The 17,028-nt window shown below is 40.7% G+C and overlaps 1 protein-coding gene across 21 annotated transcripts in view; it reads left to right on the plus strand.

Moving 5' to 3' along the window:
• Positions 1-5,490: 5,490 nt before the first annotated feature.
• The window catches only part of CADPS (calcium dependent secretion activator), a 477,516-nt gene continuing 465,978 nt past the window's right edge, over positions 5,491-17,028 (plus strand). For 8 of the 21 annotated variants that reach the window (XM_055260396.2, XM_055260397.2, XM_063630797.1 and 5 more), the window contains exon 1: positions 5,492-6,323. In XM_055260396.2, coding sequence (XP_055116371.1) covers positions 5,883-6,323 — 441 coding nt within the window. In that variant the 5' untranslated portion in view covers positions 5,492-5,882. Of the gene's footprint in view, positions 6,324-17,028 lie in introns of all 21 variants that reach the window. The other 13 variants (XM_055260406.2, XM_055260412.2, XM_055260411.2 and 10 more) reach the window with 4 other exon arrangements.

Consider the following 17,028-nt stretch of genomic DNA (forward strand, 5'->3'; position numbering starts at 1 on the left):
CTCCCGTTCAAAAGCAAACTCTTGATTCTCTGTCAGCCTGTTTTTCTATCCTCTTCTATCTCCTCCTCAAGAAGAGGGAATATAAATTAGATTTACTAGGTGACATGTGCCAGTTGAGGCATGTCTGCTAGTGGGTAGGACTCTGTTCATTAAGGAGGTATGTCATCCATGTTTGTCACCCCATGTGACTGGGGTGAGTGGATTCAAGACCTGCAATCTTGGGGCAGACCCTTCAATTTGTCTCTTTTTGCAGGCATTGCCTTACTGAACTGTTATTTCCATTTCCTGTACCTTGTCACTGAGCAGAGGATGATAAAACATGAAGAAACGAATTCTGGCTGATGAAGGTAGAGATTCTGCTTAGTTATAAAGCCAAAAATATATGACTCACTTTAGAATTATCAGAGTTCTGTGTTGGGGGAGTTTTGAGCCCCATCCCAGTTATCATAATGCCATTATGATTTTTATATGCAATTGTTCTTTGTATATCTCTCTCAAGACCCACACGGGATAACAGACAGTAAAAGAACAGGATTGGTACACTCATAAGAGCCTGGTTGGAATATATGAAACTTTATCATAATGCGACTCCAAGTTCTTTTAGAAGTCCCTTGATTCTCATGGTAAATCATTAGGTACAACTTCTGACTGAAAAATAACAGCATGTCAGCATCTCCACAAATATTATTTTGGAAAAGACTGGGACAGAAAGCTCTTACTGATGAAAGAAACAAGAGAAGACTGATGGAGTTCTTATGACAATGGGCTGGAATAGCGGACTCTAAAATGGAAGGTCAATGTCACTCTAAAAAGAAGAAGAGGAAGAAGTACACTCCTATGAGCAGGGCCCAGGCCTTAATGGATGAAATTCCCTTTTGTTAGTTTAGTTTGGCACCTAGGTGATCAGGGCTGGTTTAGAGAATTTCCCCCAATATATTTGCCCTTAATGTCCCCTAACCCAGATGACAGTATCTACTCTTTCATCAGGACTCATCCTTACATTTTTCTTACTTTCCCTTTACTCATGAAGCCTCTCTCAATCTCCTTTTCTTATTTATTTTCTTTCTCCAAAAAATTGGGTAAGACTCCTATGTTTTAGGGCAGCCTAAACAAAGGAACTCTCCATTTCAGATATTTAAAACTGAAAACAAACTGATTATTATGAAAATACCCTGATTTCAGTTATTCCTATTTACAATCTGAAGAAAGCCTCCAGACTAAAGCCATTGTAGTCTGTGAAAATAACTATAACCCAGACAATCAGCTCAGAAAATTCTTTTGAGAAGGTGAAGATGTAATGTTAGCATTTATCAAGGCTAACCTAATTGGCGAGTTAGGCTACTTAGGCAGATTATCTACCCAGTATTTTTTGATGTGGAAACAGCCACTTGGGTACTTTTCTTCCCTTTCACTTGCTGGTATGTCGCTGTATTTCAGGGTCAATGCAAAATGACAAAACCCTCCATCCTGTCCATGTAAATACCAGTATAAACTGCATTTCAATCCATACCACATCGAGTTCTCACTTCTATTAAAAGAAATTGTGTACACAAGAAACATGATTACTCTTGTGAATAGTTGGCTTTCAGGATTTGACTTATTTATTGTAAAATGTATCGTCCCACTTTTCTTTTTCATCTTCTTAAGTAATGAGAGTCATTTTCCAAGGCCAGCTCTTGCAAGTAATATTATTTATCATTCCAAAACATGTTTTGTTGCCTAGAGTGAAACATACTTTGGCGTGGCCCGATTTTTATTATTTTTAGCCTTATCATGATCCTTTAATTTCATCCTAACCTGCTTCATTTTACTTTAGTAAGAATCATCATATGATATAAAGAGTCATGATGAAAAGTAGGTTTCTCAAACAAAATAGACCATTTCTAATCCCTGACAATACTATCTAAAACCAGACAGGCATCAAGTAAATAAACAAGCAACTCTTCTATTTTTCAGGATCTACTTCTGAATTATTTGATTTTTTTATGTTCGTTTCCTTCTAATTATTTGTGTCCAATTTCTTGTCATCGCATTTATGGCACATCCCTCTCGGATCACTGGAAAAAAAATGTAAAGCTAAAATCGGTTGCAAATTGCTTTTTATATATCATCTATCTTTTCTGTCATTCCAGGGGAAGAGAGTACTATTATCCCCCATTTCACAGATGAGGATACTGAATGTGAATCATTAGTTTGTTCAGGATAGCTCTACTATTGAGTGGTAGAGACAGAACTGTCTGGGTTGAGAGGCCAAGCATTTAACCTGACCTAAGGTACACTGTAAGATCAAATTAACCCATTTTTGGAGCTTGCAAGCTAGCCTTATAATTTAAACAAAATTAAATATTGATTAGATAAGATGATCACATCTAAATAATATGAAGCTTATTGAAATTTTTAAAATATTTAACTTAAATTATTTTTGAGTAACAAACCCACAAAAATATCAAAGTGGGCATTAAATTCAGTTATATTCGATGGAAATGTGTTTTATGTGTGACATAAAGAAGAGGTTTGTTTTTACCAAACTATCAATTGCCAGTGAGTCAGATATTTCCTCATACTTGTGGCCTTTGACACATCGAGGCAAACACTTCATAGAAGGATGGAGATCATCTAGGTTTAGATTAGGAAATTCTGGCTTAGCGTCTCAGTCATTTCCATTTTCTGCAGACTTTGCTTTTGGGGGTAGGATTACAAAATTCAAGGTTATAACTTCCACTTTCATGATACGGTCTCCAGATAGTTGATTAAAATTTATTCCATCATCTTGAGGTTATCCAAGTTTTCTACAAAGCAGAACTGGATGTGGGGCAAAATGCAAGCATGTAAAATAGTTGAAGGACATAAATTCTTAGGTGTATGAGAATCTATGGTGGAATTGTGTTTTTAAAAATAAGAACACAAATATTTACAAGAGGTAGACAAAAGTTAAGAGACTTTGCATGTGTTCTGTGGTCATTTTTTCCCTTGTTTATCAAAATGTACATTTAGGGAAGTCACAATCCCTACTTCAGATGCCTCAAAAGTTCTGGTTGCCATATCTTATCTTCAACACTAACAAATATTTAGACTATCTCCAAGGACACCGAGTTGACTTTCAGCTAAGGTAAAAGATGTCTTTGAAAGGGTGTATATTTTGAAAGACAGCAATGCTCACCATTTGAAAAAAAATATGGAAATATTTCTCATAAAATCTATTTAAGCCTCTTTGAATACTCTTGGGGGGGGGATTGAGAAGATTGTTAGATTTATGTAAGCAATGTTATGTTTAATACCCAAATCATAGGTTTATGTAATTTACAAAAGGTGGATATTAAGTTTCTATATTAATGACTATACCTGGAAAAAACCCACATAATCCCAAAGGAATTTGTAAAAATACGAACAAAACTTTATTACAGCAATTGAGAAATTCCAAGTGTTTTTGTAGACGGAATTCCTGGCCACTTTGCCACCAATGTCTGATGTGACAGTATTTAAATGCCTAAAGAGACCTTAGAAGAAATATTTAATCAGTAAATGACCTGTTTCTGGCCTTTAACAGCATCTCCTCCCCAAATCATCACATACTCCTTAATTTGTGTCCTAAACATGGTCCCTTTATTTTGCCAAATGCATTGTAATTTTAGCTCTTTCTTTCCTCCTCCTGTCACCTACCCATACCCTATTTCCACAACACTCTTTAACCTTACTTGTTCCCTTGCCCTATTACTATGGCTTTGCAAACCACTTATTCCACTTGCAATACCTTCTCTTTTCACCACCCATGTATATGATATCTTCCTTTAAGATTTTATTCTCTTCTTTGAGAAATATATGATTCCCTTCACTTCAAGTTGCTTCATTCATGCAAGCTTTTTGCAGTTTACTGACCTGGATTTGTTGATATTTTGTCTCAAAATAAGTGCTGTCAATCTTTTTCACATGTTTATGTTGTAGCTCCCAAAGGAGATTATAGACTCTTTAAGAGAACGCCTTCTAAAAATTCTATCTATCCCAAGCACCTAGAACAATGTGTTACTTCATTAAAAGGTGCTGGATAAAGGCTGTTGATCAATTGATTGGCTTACTATATTTTCCGTTCCAGGAAAACCAATACCACATGATTTGAACATCCTTTACTTCTTTAGAAGAATTAAAAAGTGAGGCTGCAAAACTGTCACAATCCCCACACTGCTCAATTTTTTTTAAATTTTGTATTGTTACCAAATGTGTGATGGCCACAAAAGTTGTGTCCTTGAGGTATGGTGGTGAAGTCAAATATAAGCCATCCAAGTACTTAACTCAAAAGATCAAACAGAATTGTTGGGTTAATGTGAAACCAGTTGTTTTGAGTTCATCTGCAGGTCTCAAACAGGTCACTTTACTATCAAAGCTAGTAAAACTCATGGTAAATTATAAAATACGTAAAGACAAATGTGATTTAAACTTTAAACTCATGCTACATACACTATTAAAATCACTCCCACGAGTATCTACAGATAATTAGAGAACTAGAAAATACATAAAAATAGGCGATGAAGTGGAGAGATCTCTAGATAGCCTAAGTTCTGAAGGTGGCTGGTGGTTTGTTTTCATCCATCTGCGTGCGGTTACATTCAGCACGTTGGCCAGCTCCCTCGTTTACCGGGTTTATTGGCCTAAGTGAAAAGGGCAGGAAGAAGGCAGGCACCATCTGCTGCTTTGTATTAATAGTTTAACCGAGAGGCAGGGGTGAACAGAGTGCGACGGTCGACGCATTAGATGTTGACGCCGCTGAGTTCTTCGGGTGTCTTTGTCTGATCGCGGGGTCCCCAAGCCTCCACCGAGCCAGAATGGAGGGAAGGTTAAGCAACCAGAAACCCTTCTATTTTTCTGGTAGGCTCACCTCAGCAGAAAGCATTCCCAGGTCTTAGGAACTGAAGAAGATTCATCATAGATTTTGGGGGTGGGGGGTAGGCAAGGGCGGGGGCGCTACATAAATGGCTGAGTTGCCTGGTCGAAACACCAATCCATTCAAAATTTGATTCACTTGTATTTTAATTAGACTGGGCGCATGCGGAATAAGTTGCTGGAATCAGAGTTTACACAGGTGGGATAAACACGCTGCCCAGCCCCCACGCCCCCCACGCCCCAGGTGTAAAGAAGCCTCGGGAAAGGAGATGGACCCTTTCTTTCCCGTATAACATCTCACGGACTTCCTCCTCCTAAGTAAGACCTCTCGATTTAGCGTCTCCAAACAGCCCGCTCGGCTGGTTTCTGGATTTCTCCCTCCCCCAAGAACTTTTTGTCCGCGGGAGGGGAAATGGGGTTGAGGCAATGAGAGCCAGAGATCAAGAAAAATATTATCCACGAAGCCGGCAATGGAGGAGGGTGGCAAGGTATTGGGGTCAGAAGTACTGAGGTTCTGAGGACGCTCCGCACTCTCCCCCCTCCAGCCCTCTGCAGCAGCCCTTTACGCCGCGGACACGGGAGAGTTAAGCCAATAAACACGTAAGCGCCGCTCCCTCCCCAATCGGCAAGATGCCTCTTCTGCTCTTGGCTGCATCGACAGCTTGCAACACTCGGCATCTTTTCTGGAGGCGCCTCCTTCAGCGGCCGCAGATGGCATCCGGCTGCGGGCTCGAGGCTCGCAATTGATTCTCCCCCTTGCCTACCTCGAGTCCACGGACGCACCTCTCCCTTCCCCTCCTCCCTTCGCGCTCCTGGGTCTGAGCCCAGCTCGCGACCGCCGGGCAGAGGATCAGTCGCGGCGGCCGAGGCTGAGCAGCAGCGCTCTCGCTCCCTGACCTGGGGAGAAGCGCCCACCCGGGAGAGCTGATCCCCAGCTGCCTCCAGCGCCCCCCACCTTTTGCACTCCAAGCCAGGGGCTCCAGAGACCCCACTCCCCAGGCGCCACTATGCTGGACCCTTCGTCCAGCGAAGAAGAATCGGATGAGATCGTGGAAGAGGAGAGCGGCAAGGAGGTGCTGGGCTCGGCCGCGTCCGGCGCGCGCCTGTCTCCCAGCCGTACCAGCGAGGGCTCGGCCGGCAGCGCCGGGCTGGGGGGCGGCGGCGCCGGCGCCGGAGCCGGGGTGGGTGCAGGCGGCGGCGGGGGCAGCGGTGCGAGCAGCGGCGGCGGGGCCGGGGGGCTGCAACCCAGCAGCCGCGCTGGCGGCGGCCGGCCTTCCAGCCCCAGCCCGTCGGTGGTGAGCGAGAAGGAGAAGGAAGAGTTGGAGCGGCTGCAGAAAGAGGAGGAGGAGAGGAAGAAGAGGCTGCAGCTGTATGTGTTCGTGATGCGCTGCATCGCCTACCCCTTTAATGCCAAGCAGCCCACCGACATGGCTCGCCGGCAGCAGAAGGTAGGTGCGCCTGGGAGGCCCAGGGAGCAGCACCCGGACGTCGCCAGGCGGGCGGGGCGAACAATGGGAGCTGGCGGCGCAGCCGGCGAGGAGGAGCAGGAGAGGTGGAGACCGCGCCCTGGGGAAAGGGCTACGAGGCCCCCTCCCAGCGGCCGGGCTCGCCCAGGCCCAGCCCAACCCAGCCTGGAGCGCGCCTGGGACCGGCGAGGGCCGCGGAGCGCAGCGCCGCTTGCCCGAGTCCCCCAGCCCGGGAGCGTTGGGGAGCGAGGCAGGCAGGTCCCGCTTTGTGGCCCGAGAGGCTCGGGGAGTGATTTGCTGCCCGCGGCGCCCAGAGAGGCCTTGCTCGCTTGCAGGGCTCCCAGCGCTCTCCAGCGGCGGGCGGCTGCGCTCAAATCCGGGCCCGCCCTCCTGGGCGTGCGTTCGGCGGGCGGGGGCCACGGCAGGTGGGGGCGCCGAGGTGGAGGGAGAAGAGCGTCTTGGAGCAGTGCTCCGCTCGCTGGGGCAGAGAGCAACCGCCGGGGCAGGCGGGAGAAAGCAAGCCCAGAAGGCGAAGCTTCCCGTGACTCTGCGAAGGGCACCCTCCTCTCCCTGCCCGGGTCAGCTGATCACCGACTAGGGTCGCCAAAGAGTCCTCGGGCACTGCTTCCTTATGGCTGGAGTTCTCTCCAATCCCCCGATCCTTCCTCACTGACCTCAGAGCAGGGGCACGCCCTCTGGTCCTTCCGTCCGGGTCAGCCCCTCCGCCTTCCTCTCTTTGACCCTCTTCTCCTCTTCCCAAGGTGACTTCGCCGCCACCTTCTGGCTCGCGTGGGTCCTCCAAGCCCTGCCACTAGTGCCTTGATAAAGTACAGCTGCAAAAAGCTTCGCAATCAGAGGCATCAAAAGCTTTTACTGTCTGAGGCTGGGGCAAGGCTGAGGCTGCTCTGGGCTGCCTTTGATGTTAAAAAAAAAAAAAAAAAAAAAAAAGGCGCCTATTTCTATCAGCTGTTCTTTAGCTGGAGAAAGGGATGAGGGGTACTGCAAGGTGAGGGGCAGTGGCGGGGGGTGGGGACAGAAGAGAAGCAGTCAGGAACCCAGTTGGAGTGAGTTAGTGAAGAAAGTCAGCGTTCTATTCTCTCTTTTAAATAAATTTGCAGCACCTGAGCTATCAGAAAAGCCAGTCAAGCCCCACACAGAGGCAGTGTGAGAGGCCAGTCCTAACCCCATCAAGACTGTGAGACTAGTGTCTTAAAATAGTGAATTTTTCAGGTGCTGCCATTTAAGGCTAAATTACATGTTGCTGTAGTAGCATTAGGTTTTCCACATTTATCTACCCTTACCTTGAGTTAGCACAGAGTTCTCTGTTTTGCTTACATGTGTACACACACCACCCAGCACTGATGATTTATTTCAGCCATCACGAGCTTGGATATCAGTTTTATTAAAAGATAAAACTCATTTCCAGGGTGAGAGACAGGAGGTGGGTTACACACACGACTCTCCATCTCTATCTGTGGCCCCTTGTTTTTTCAGTTCGTATTTTGGACTGCAGTAGAGCAAAAGTATCCTCAGAGAAGTAAAAGTTTTTGGGATATTATTTTAAGGCTGGATGTTGAGTCCACAGGGCCTAATATTTCACATTTCAGCTTGGAATTCCTATTGTAATTGTGTCTTTATAGCATGGGAACTTCAACCTCCAAAATCTATCCCAGTAATAACAGCATCAGCCAAAAATATCCCATTCCTTTGACAATGAAAACTGTGACTTTAAGTGTTAGGTCGAAAGGGGTGGGGGGGATGTCTAGAGACATTTATCAAAGTCTCTACAGCTCTGTCCTTTAAATAGATGCTTAAGTCCAGAGCTAGCATGGAGAAATAAATCCCACAGAGACACAGTTCTTCTAAACAGAAAATTTAGTTACCTTAGAGATCATTATAAGGCCAGATTTTTCTGATCTGACTGTATGTTTTACCTGAATCCACTCAAAGCTGTGGTTTTGAGGGGCATGCTGGTTGCATTTTTACACGTGACCTTAACCTCAGAGAGACTCCAGGACAGATTGATAACACTGACATTTGGTCAAACTATTCTTAGTTATCACAGCAAACTGTTGCTAAATACATATCCCAGTGAAGCTATCCCAGGGCTGTTGGATATACTGGGAAGCTAAACTAAAAAAAAAAAATCATATATATATACATATATATATGTGTATATATATACTTATTACAAAAAGAAGCTTTTTCACTGCTGTAAGTTTTTAATGCCTTTCTAGAAGTGTGTTTTGCTCCTTCAAGTAGAAAGCTTGGAACTCTGATTTTTAAAAAATAAGCAATCATTGAGTGTAATTAAAAGGTTTGCATAATCACTGTGGTAAAGTTTAAAGCCAACAAATAGAGTTGATGAGCTAAAGGTAGTCTTGGAGAAAGACAAACTAGTTGTAAACTAAGCATGAGTTTGCAGTAGAATAGAAGAGGATGAACTAGAAAAAGTCAGAGGAAAATTGTAGAGAAAGGGATAGGGTGATATGGAGGTCAGAGAGAGAACGAGATCTATAAAAAGGAATTGCTGAATTGTGGAGAAAAGACCATATTGTACAGAGTATAATGCACCGTATGAAACCAACTAATCTATATCACAATACTAACTACCACTTTTTCAAGTACCCACTATGTGCACCGCACATAGATCATTTTTTGAAGAATAGATTTTATCTTTTTGAACAGCTTTCAATTCACTGAAAAATTGATAAATGGTACAGAGTTCCTATATACTCCATATCTAATTTCCCTTCTTAATATCTTACGGTAATATGGGACATGGGTTACAATTAACTAATATTGATACATTATTACTTACTAAAGTCTGTAGTTTATTCAGATTTCCTTAGTTTTTAGCCGAAGTTTTTTTTTCTGTTCTTAAGTCATTTTTTAAATCTCCTAACTCTAACAATGTACGAATTGCCATCCTTGTTTTTAAAAAACTGAAACTTGGAAATTTTGTTATTTGCCTAAAGCACCACGTAGATGGGTAAAAGATGGCAATTGAAATGTGAAACATTCTAATTCCAAATCCTATCTTTTTAATATGAGATACTGGCTAGAAATAGTCTAGGATAAAAAGAGCCCTAGAATCCTAACAACATGTCAGGTGTACTTCTTTACCCAGAGTTATTTCTCCCTGAATTGAGAGAGGTCCTCCTTTCGTCCCCTATACACCCATCAAATATAGTCACTATGGGCAAAGTGAATGCTTAGGTGTAACTGCTTAAAGAATATGAAGGAGAGGGATGGGCTGTGAGTGGGTAAATTTGAATACTAGACTGTATCGACTTCTCTATGCCGTTTAAGCTGAAAGGAAAAAGATTTTAGCTCAGAAGAACACTTCGGAAGGAACAGAAGGAGACAGTACTATCACTTGGATAATTTTGGTAATTACTTTGGTTTCACTTTTACTGAGAAAAAGAGCATTCCAACAATCTTCCCAATTAAAGAGGGGACTTTAAACGGACTATTTGAAAAAACATTTTATCATTTACTGGTATATTATGTTACATTACTGTGAATTGAAATATAACATGGTGGAATAATTTATGACCAAAACAAAAATCTCCCCACCAGAATGTAACAATGTATGTTTCAGTAGCTCAGAAATGACAGTTTGGAAAGCAGTTCTTTGATTTTCTTCTTCTTTTGTCAGAATGGTAAAGTGAATACCTAGAAGTTGGCATGGCAAAGCTATACCATATGTTTCTAAATTATGTAGTAACGGTGATGGGTGGCTACCTTGTGTGAACTAGCTACTTATAGCGAGGAAATGTAAAAGCAGGCACTGTTAGCAATTCATGTAATATTTAGATTGACATGACCATTTTTTTAAATGAGGTAGGAATTATTCTAATAGTCTAAAATGAGTATTGTGTCTATATACATAGCTATAGTGTACACATGTGTCTGTGTATGATGGGGGAAAAGGGTAATCCTTAAAACTGTCTATTACACAGGAATTCCTATCTCATTCAAGAGGACAAATGTCTTGTAAGTTCAAGCTACTCATTTCCGTATGATTCAGCTTGTATCTGCCCAGGAAATTATGGCTAATGTTGAATCATAGCCATAGAAATTCTCTCCTTATTCATTTACTTGGGCTTATTTGGGCAAGACTAAAAAGGCATACCTTTCATAAAAAGACCTAGTGCTAGCTAACTATATATGTGTGTGAGAGAGAGCACAAGTATGTGTGTGTTTTGAATCAATAATAAAGTTGTCTACTCATATATTTTGAGGCACTTGGGTCTACTCAAAATTCTTAAGGTTTGCTTTGTTAGTGCAACATATGACTTGCATTCTAAAAAAAAAAATTCTACCTTTTGAGAGAATAAAGTGACCATTAAACCAAGTTTTCTTCAAACAGAATTGTTTCTCTTCATCAGGGGAAGAACTGAATTATTTAAATGGGCTTGTTGGCATTCTCCCCGCCCTATTTTCCTTGGTGCATTGGAAAGCCGCTGTTATGCACTGATAGCAGAGACTTTCTGAAGATGCAGAATACCATGAGAGGTTCTTGCCTCATTACACACCTAGTATAGGCTTATGATTCCCTAAAACTGGACTGAAGAACAAAGGAAATTAAATGTTTCATTCCTGAAGAATTGCACTGAGTAAAACGATAAAAGTCAAATGACTTAGGGATCTTCCCACTGCAAAAGCGAATTTAATAAACAATCATAAGCTATCATATTGAAATATAACCAGCATTTGCGACTTGGGGACAGGTGTCTGTAAAACTTAAGCTGGAATGATGAGAGTTCTAACCTAGAAATAAGTTCTAAATAACTGACCAGTTACTCACTGCACCAAGCACTCACCCAGGCTCGATGGCAGAAGCAACTGGTACCTGTGAGATATGGTTCCTGAATTGGGGGAGCTTCTAGTTTGGAAGATAACATACATATATGTCAAATAAGCTGAATAAGAAAGTTTTAGTTGTAAGACGCTGATTGGAAGTACTAAAGTGGGGAAGGAAGAAAGAAGAGTGCATGCACACACAGGATCTGATACAATAGTAGAAAAAATCTTCATAGAGAAAGTAGACTAGGGTTAGGTCTTTAAGAATTAATTTCATTTGAGTAAGCATAGGAAAAACAAGTATTGCAGTCTGGGGAAGAACACTAGGTAGAAATGTGGAAAAGAGTCACTGTTAGACAATGTCAGTCAGATTCTCTTGGTTCTAAGTGACAGAAACCCAGCACAAGTGGCTAAATCAAAAAAGTGGTTGAGTGACTTACTGGTTCATGTAAGTGAAGAGACTGGTACAGAAGTGACTGCAGGAATGGCTGGATCTAGGAGCCTAAATGATTTCCATAACAATGATAAAAGCTACATGATGAAGGGAAAGTCTAGGCACGTGATAGGATTACTTTTCTGTTTTTAATAGATGAGGAAAGGGGGATGAATTCAGCCAATGCATTGAGTCTAGCCCTTGCTATTGATATATTGATGGACAGTGAAGGACAGTTGTTAAGGGTATAGACTGTGAAATTAGAATGCCTGTGTTTGCTTTCTTGGTGTACCCTTAACTCTCTCTGTGATCGTAGACAATTAACCTCTCTGAGGCTCAGTTTACTCATGAATGAAATGGGAATTGCAGTGGTACCTTGATCATTGGGTTTTTGTGAAAATTAATTGAGATAATATAGTAAAGCTGTTAGAACAATATCTGGAATGTGTAAGTGCAATACAAGTGTTAGCTCATGTTATTGCTAAGTTGATATGTGCAGTGTTTTTATCTGAAAGGATTGGGCAAGTTAATATATATGAAGTACTAGCCATCACAAGCCTTATATTCATTATTGCTATTATCATGATTATCATCATGAAACACTATGGAGGAGTTTGGTGAACTAAAATGCAAGAATACCAGAAGGCAGGTAGTTATGATTAGAGTATTACCTATAAACCAGATGGGGGTCAAGGGTACAATACATCTCTGTTCTTTCACTTTTGTTGAGACATTTCACTTGTATTTCTTTTAACAAAAAACAGGGACCCATTTGTCTGGCTTCAAAAGCTCAATTTGAACAAAAGTAACATGGATAGAAGTCATAGGAGATATTTTAAATGGCTAATGCCAAGCACATGTACATGGGAAGATTTGCCACAAGCTTATCAGAAGACTCAGATAAAGGGGTCTTGGGTCACTCAATTGGTAAATGATGGGATCCTCAGAGTTCCTTATTTTCTTCATAGCCACTATGAGGAAAGGCACTATGCTTGTTATCATTGGATAGGTCACCTGCCTTTTTCAAGTCCTAATATTTTTGTCCTCAGTCCGAATAGCTCTTTTAAAAATGTTGGTTTACACTAATGATATTGACTATGATATTGACTATTACCATATTGTTACCATTAAAAATGAACTCATAAAATGCTTTTATGTTTTTGTAGAGAGTAAATTCTAAGCATGTATATATATATATATGTTCAAAACTTTATATATCTAGATAGAGTAAGACTCGCATAAGTAGGTAATATGCAATAGAGTACAGAGACTAAGACCTCTAACTCTGTGGACTGTCAGTCCCTGGTTCAAATTCCTGGTCAGCTCTGTGACATGTTGACTTTGTGACCCTGGGGACGTTATCCATGTCTTTACTTCTTAGTTTCCTGATCTGCAAAATGGGGAAAAATTATTAAGCATTGTAAAAGTAAAAAAACATGTTAGTTGCTTAAAATCTTTAATATAGGGTACATGGGCAAATATTATCAGTAACAGTAAAAATAGTATTCTTGCATTTTAGTTCACCAAACTCCTCCACAGTATTTCAGACTACAATATCTTTGCTCATACTAGTTCTTATTGCAAAATATCTTTCTCACCTTTCTTCATGCGATTCATTCTTGTTCATCCTTTAATTATTATAACTTAAGTGTTATCTCCTTTAGGAAACCTTACTCAAAGCTTTGTAGTGGGCTAAGTATTGCCATAACTCCTTAGTCAATCTTTTCTTTTACCTCCTATAGTTTATATTTAAATTACCCTTTTTACACATGCCAATCACTCACTAGACAGTAAGATTCCCATCTCCCAAAACAGTACCTGACATGTAGTAGGTGTTCAGTAAGTGTTCAACTGTTGAGACTTCACACTGATGCTTTATTTCCTAGAGAGCTTCTAAAGAGAGGAAATAGTCTTAAATACAGTCACCTTTATTACAGAGACGTTGTCTCTATAATTTTTACTTTTATAAAAGCTTCTCAGAGTGAACCAATTACCAAATGGCTTCAAAATAAGTTATGTTACAGAAACATGCTATTACCTTTGACTTTGTTTGTTAATACCAGAAAGTGACAAATTTCTAGATCCATTACAGAGAAAAGTCTTCTTTATGAATCCCTTGCAATGGGTGAATCCTAGTTGAACTTGAATCACCATAGTGTGTGTTTAAGTGATCAAACATTAAAATCAGCAGAAGCCAAAGAAATAAGTTTTCATATTGGGTATGCATTTTTTACTGCATTTCATTTGATTTAGTCAAAATTAGGTTGTTTAATTTACCATAAGCCACAATGTTCCCAAAGTTATATCACAGAACCTGTAAGTTCTACATATTTAGGCATAAATAAATGTGCTCATTTTCTCTACTTTTATTCTCTTACAGGATTTTGGCATTATTTTCTGTTATTTTATTGTAAGATGCCTAAAGTCCTTTCTGGGTGTAGTTAAGGTATAAATAAATAATAACTACAGAGCTACTGCATATTGGATATGGTAATAAGAATACGCTATATAGAAAACATCAATAAAAAGTAAAACTGCTTCTTAGATATGGACTTTTCTGATACATTTCACTAGTCAAAGAAAATTACTTTTGCTCTGTTATTCCTTTTATTTTAACAAGTGGGAAAAAGGTTTGAAAATAAATTGAATTATCAAGCCCTCAAGTGTTCGCATCTGCTGTCTGCCATGCTAAAATTGAGAGATATGAAATAAATTGATAATATATTGATGTCTTTTCAGCAGCCCATGGGAGGAAAATATCAACTCATCATGTGCTTCTCAGAATTACTTATGTGCAGTAAAAAAGTTCTGGGATACTTGGAAGTTATTTTTATTTATTTATTTATTTTTTTAATCCTTAAGTGTTCCAGGAGCACATGCTAAGTTACAAACCCTCTGGGAGTGGGAATGCTTTTAAAAAGACAATGGGATTTTGGCAAACATGCCGAGTGGTCCAGAGAATCTACTGTGCCTCTTAAGAAAGCAAAGGGAAAACACTGAAAATTCTTGCAAATAATTATGCCTTCTGTTGCCCATGTAGAAAAACAGCTTTTTGGTGTGGATGGTAGGCATAGAGTTGTTTAAGCAAATGAGTTGAAATATATCCTGAACATCTACATTGGCGATTTTTCTGACAAGTAGAGCAACTGTTGTCTATAAGGCAGTGTGTCATAACATACTGTGTTCAAAACATTTCTTGGGGGTTCTTCCATATTCAAGTTTTGTTTGTTATACATCATCAGACAATGTTGTTTGAGCCACTTCTATGTATAAGAAACTCACTAGATCCTGTAGAAAAAGTACGTAAAGTCATTTTAGATGGCCTTCCTGACCTCTAGGAACCTAGCAATCTGGTTGAGAAGTTGAGATACACTGACGTGGACTAACTCAATATAGGGTGAGTGTCTGAATTGTAAATATTGGTGTTTCCTAGATTTCCATTCTTGGCTCTTGTTACGGATTTATTATGTTCCCCCCAAATTTATATGTCAGATTCCTAACCCCCACTGCCTTATAATGTGACTTGATTTGGAAGATTAAGATGAGGTCATTAGGGTGGGCTATAATCCATTATGACTGATGTCCTTATAAAATGGGGAAATCTAGACCCAGAGATATGCACACACGGAGGCCACGTGAAAAGGAAGACAGATTGGCATGATGCTCCTACAAGCAAGGAACACCAAAGATTGTCCGCAAATTACCAGAAACTAGGGGAGAAGCATGGAACAGATTCTTACACCTCAGAAGGAGCCTACTCTGATGACACCTTGATCATCACCTAGCCTCTGACAATATCTGTTGCTCAAGCTACACAGTTGGTGATACTTGATTATTGCAGTCCTAACAAACACAGCCCTCTTCTTCTGTCCATACCATCTCTCTCAGCAACTTCATCCCTAACCATGACTTTAGCTACTAACATCTCTACACTTAAAATTTGCGAATCTTTTGTCTCCAGCATAGGCCTCTTGCCAGACTGCCAGACCCATACATCTAGCCATTTGCATCAGTGCTGCTAAAGGTGTGGCCACAGACAGGTGCAGGTCAGTGAATGCTTTGTAAATAACTTGGACTAGAATGTAAATCAACTCATTACCTTCTTCTGCAAGGAGAGTCTTGCTATCAAAGTTGTCAGCTGTATTGAGTAGTACGGATAGTGATTAAATTGATGTAATTTCTGGTATAAGCACTTTATCTCCGTGAGGGCCAATAAGAAGTAGTTCACAGATGACACAGGTCTACAGAGCACACTTGGAGAAGCATTGACCTCCATGGCATCTCCTTTCAATGTCCTCACACCATTCAATGATACAATTTTTCTTCTCATCCAGATTCTGTCCCCTTATATTTTCTAACTCAGTGAATGGCCACCCAGTGGTGCTACCATATAACTGAGCTGGCCAAGGCACAAATCTGCAACTCATCTTAAAATCTTTGATTGTTCATTCTCACCACCAAAGAGTGCATGTGTCTGCAAATTGTTTGATACCATTGTTTCAAACAACGGCTGAGAATTCTTCTGTAGCTTTCTGTTGCCTGCACAGGATAAAATCGAAACTTACTTCCGTGTCCTAAGTAGATCTTTGCTCCCCATCCAGGCTTAACTACTGCAGTTTTTCTGCACACACCCTTCGCTTCAACCCATTAAGCCACTTAACATCCCTGTGCTGTCCATTGCTCTCCGTGAGCCTCAGTATCATTGCACTTCTGCTTGAAAAGCCCTCCCTTGCCTTTCATTACTTTCCTAGGTAGAACGTAACACCCAGTTATAAAGTACAGGAATAAATAGTTAGCGTTCATTGGCCCTTTACCCTGTGTAGTCACTGTTCTATATATTTACAAGCCTTATTTAATCTTTATAGCAACCCTATAAGATAGGTACTAATCATCCCAATCCTACAGAAGAGGAAACCAAGAGGAAAAGCAGATAATAAATTTGTCTTAGGTCACAGATACAGTACATAGGTTGGGGCGGAGGCAGTCTGACTCCAGCCTTTACCCTTAACCACGTGCTATGTTAACTACATTGAGGCATTCAGCACACCTTACTTCGATGTATAACTGTTCTTTTTCTTTCTCCTGACTCTGCAGAGATCATTTAGTCTCCCCAGGTGTCTGACAGATTTTATGTGTATATAATAGGTGTTCAATAAATAGGTGATACATGAGTTCATGATTGTTGGTTCATAACTATTCAGAATAGTAATATATATTCTCTACAATTTGTAGCCTATCCACTGAGATTATCTCATTGCTTCATTAAAATAGCCCTTTGAGTATATGTGAGACGAGTTATAAATTCCTGTTTTGCAACAAGTAAAAGGCAGGTCCAGAGAAGTCCCACTGGTTGGAATGGGCTACAGAGCACAAACCTGGGCCACTTAACTGCACCTAGGGCTTCCTCCCATTGCACTGTCAGACTTGGATTTACAATAAGAATGG

Source organism: Symphalangus syndactylus, chromosome 21 (genome assembly GCF_028878055.3).
Source record: "Symphalangus syndactylus isolate Jambi chromosome 21, NHGRI_mSymSyn1-v2.1_pri, whole genome shotgun sequence".
NCBI lineage: Eukaryota > Metazoa > Chordata > Mammalia > Primates > Hylobatidae > Symphalangus > Symphalangus syndactylus.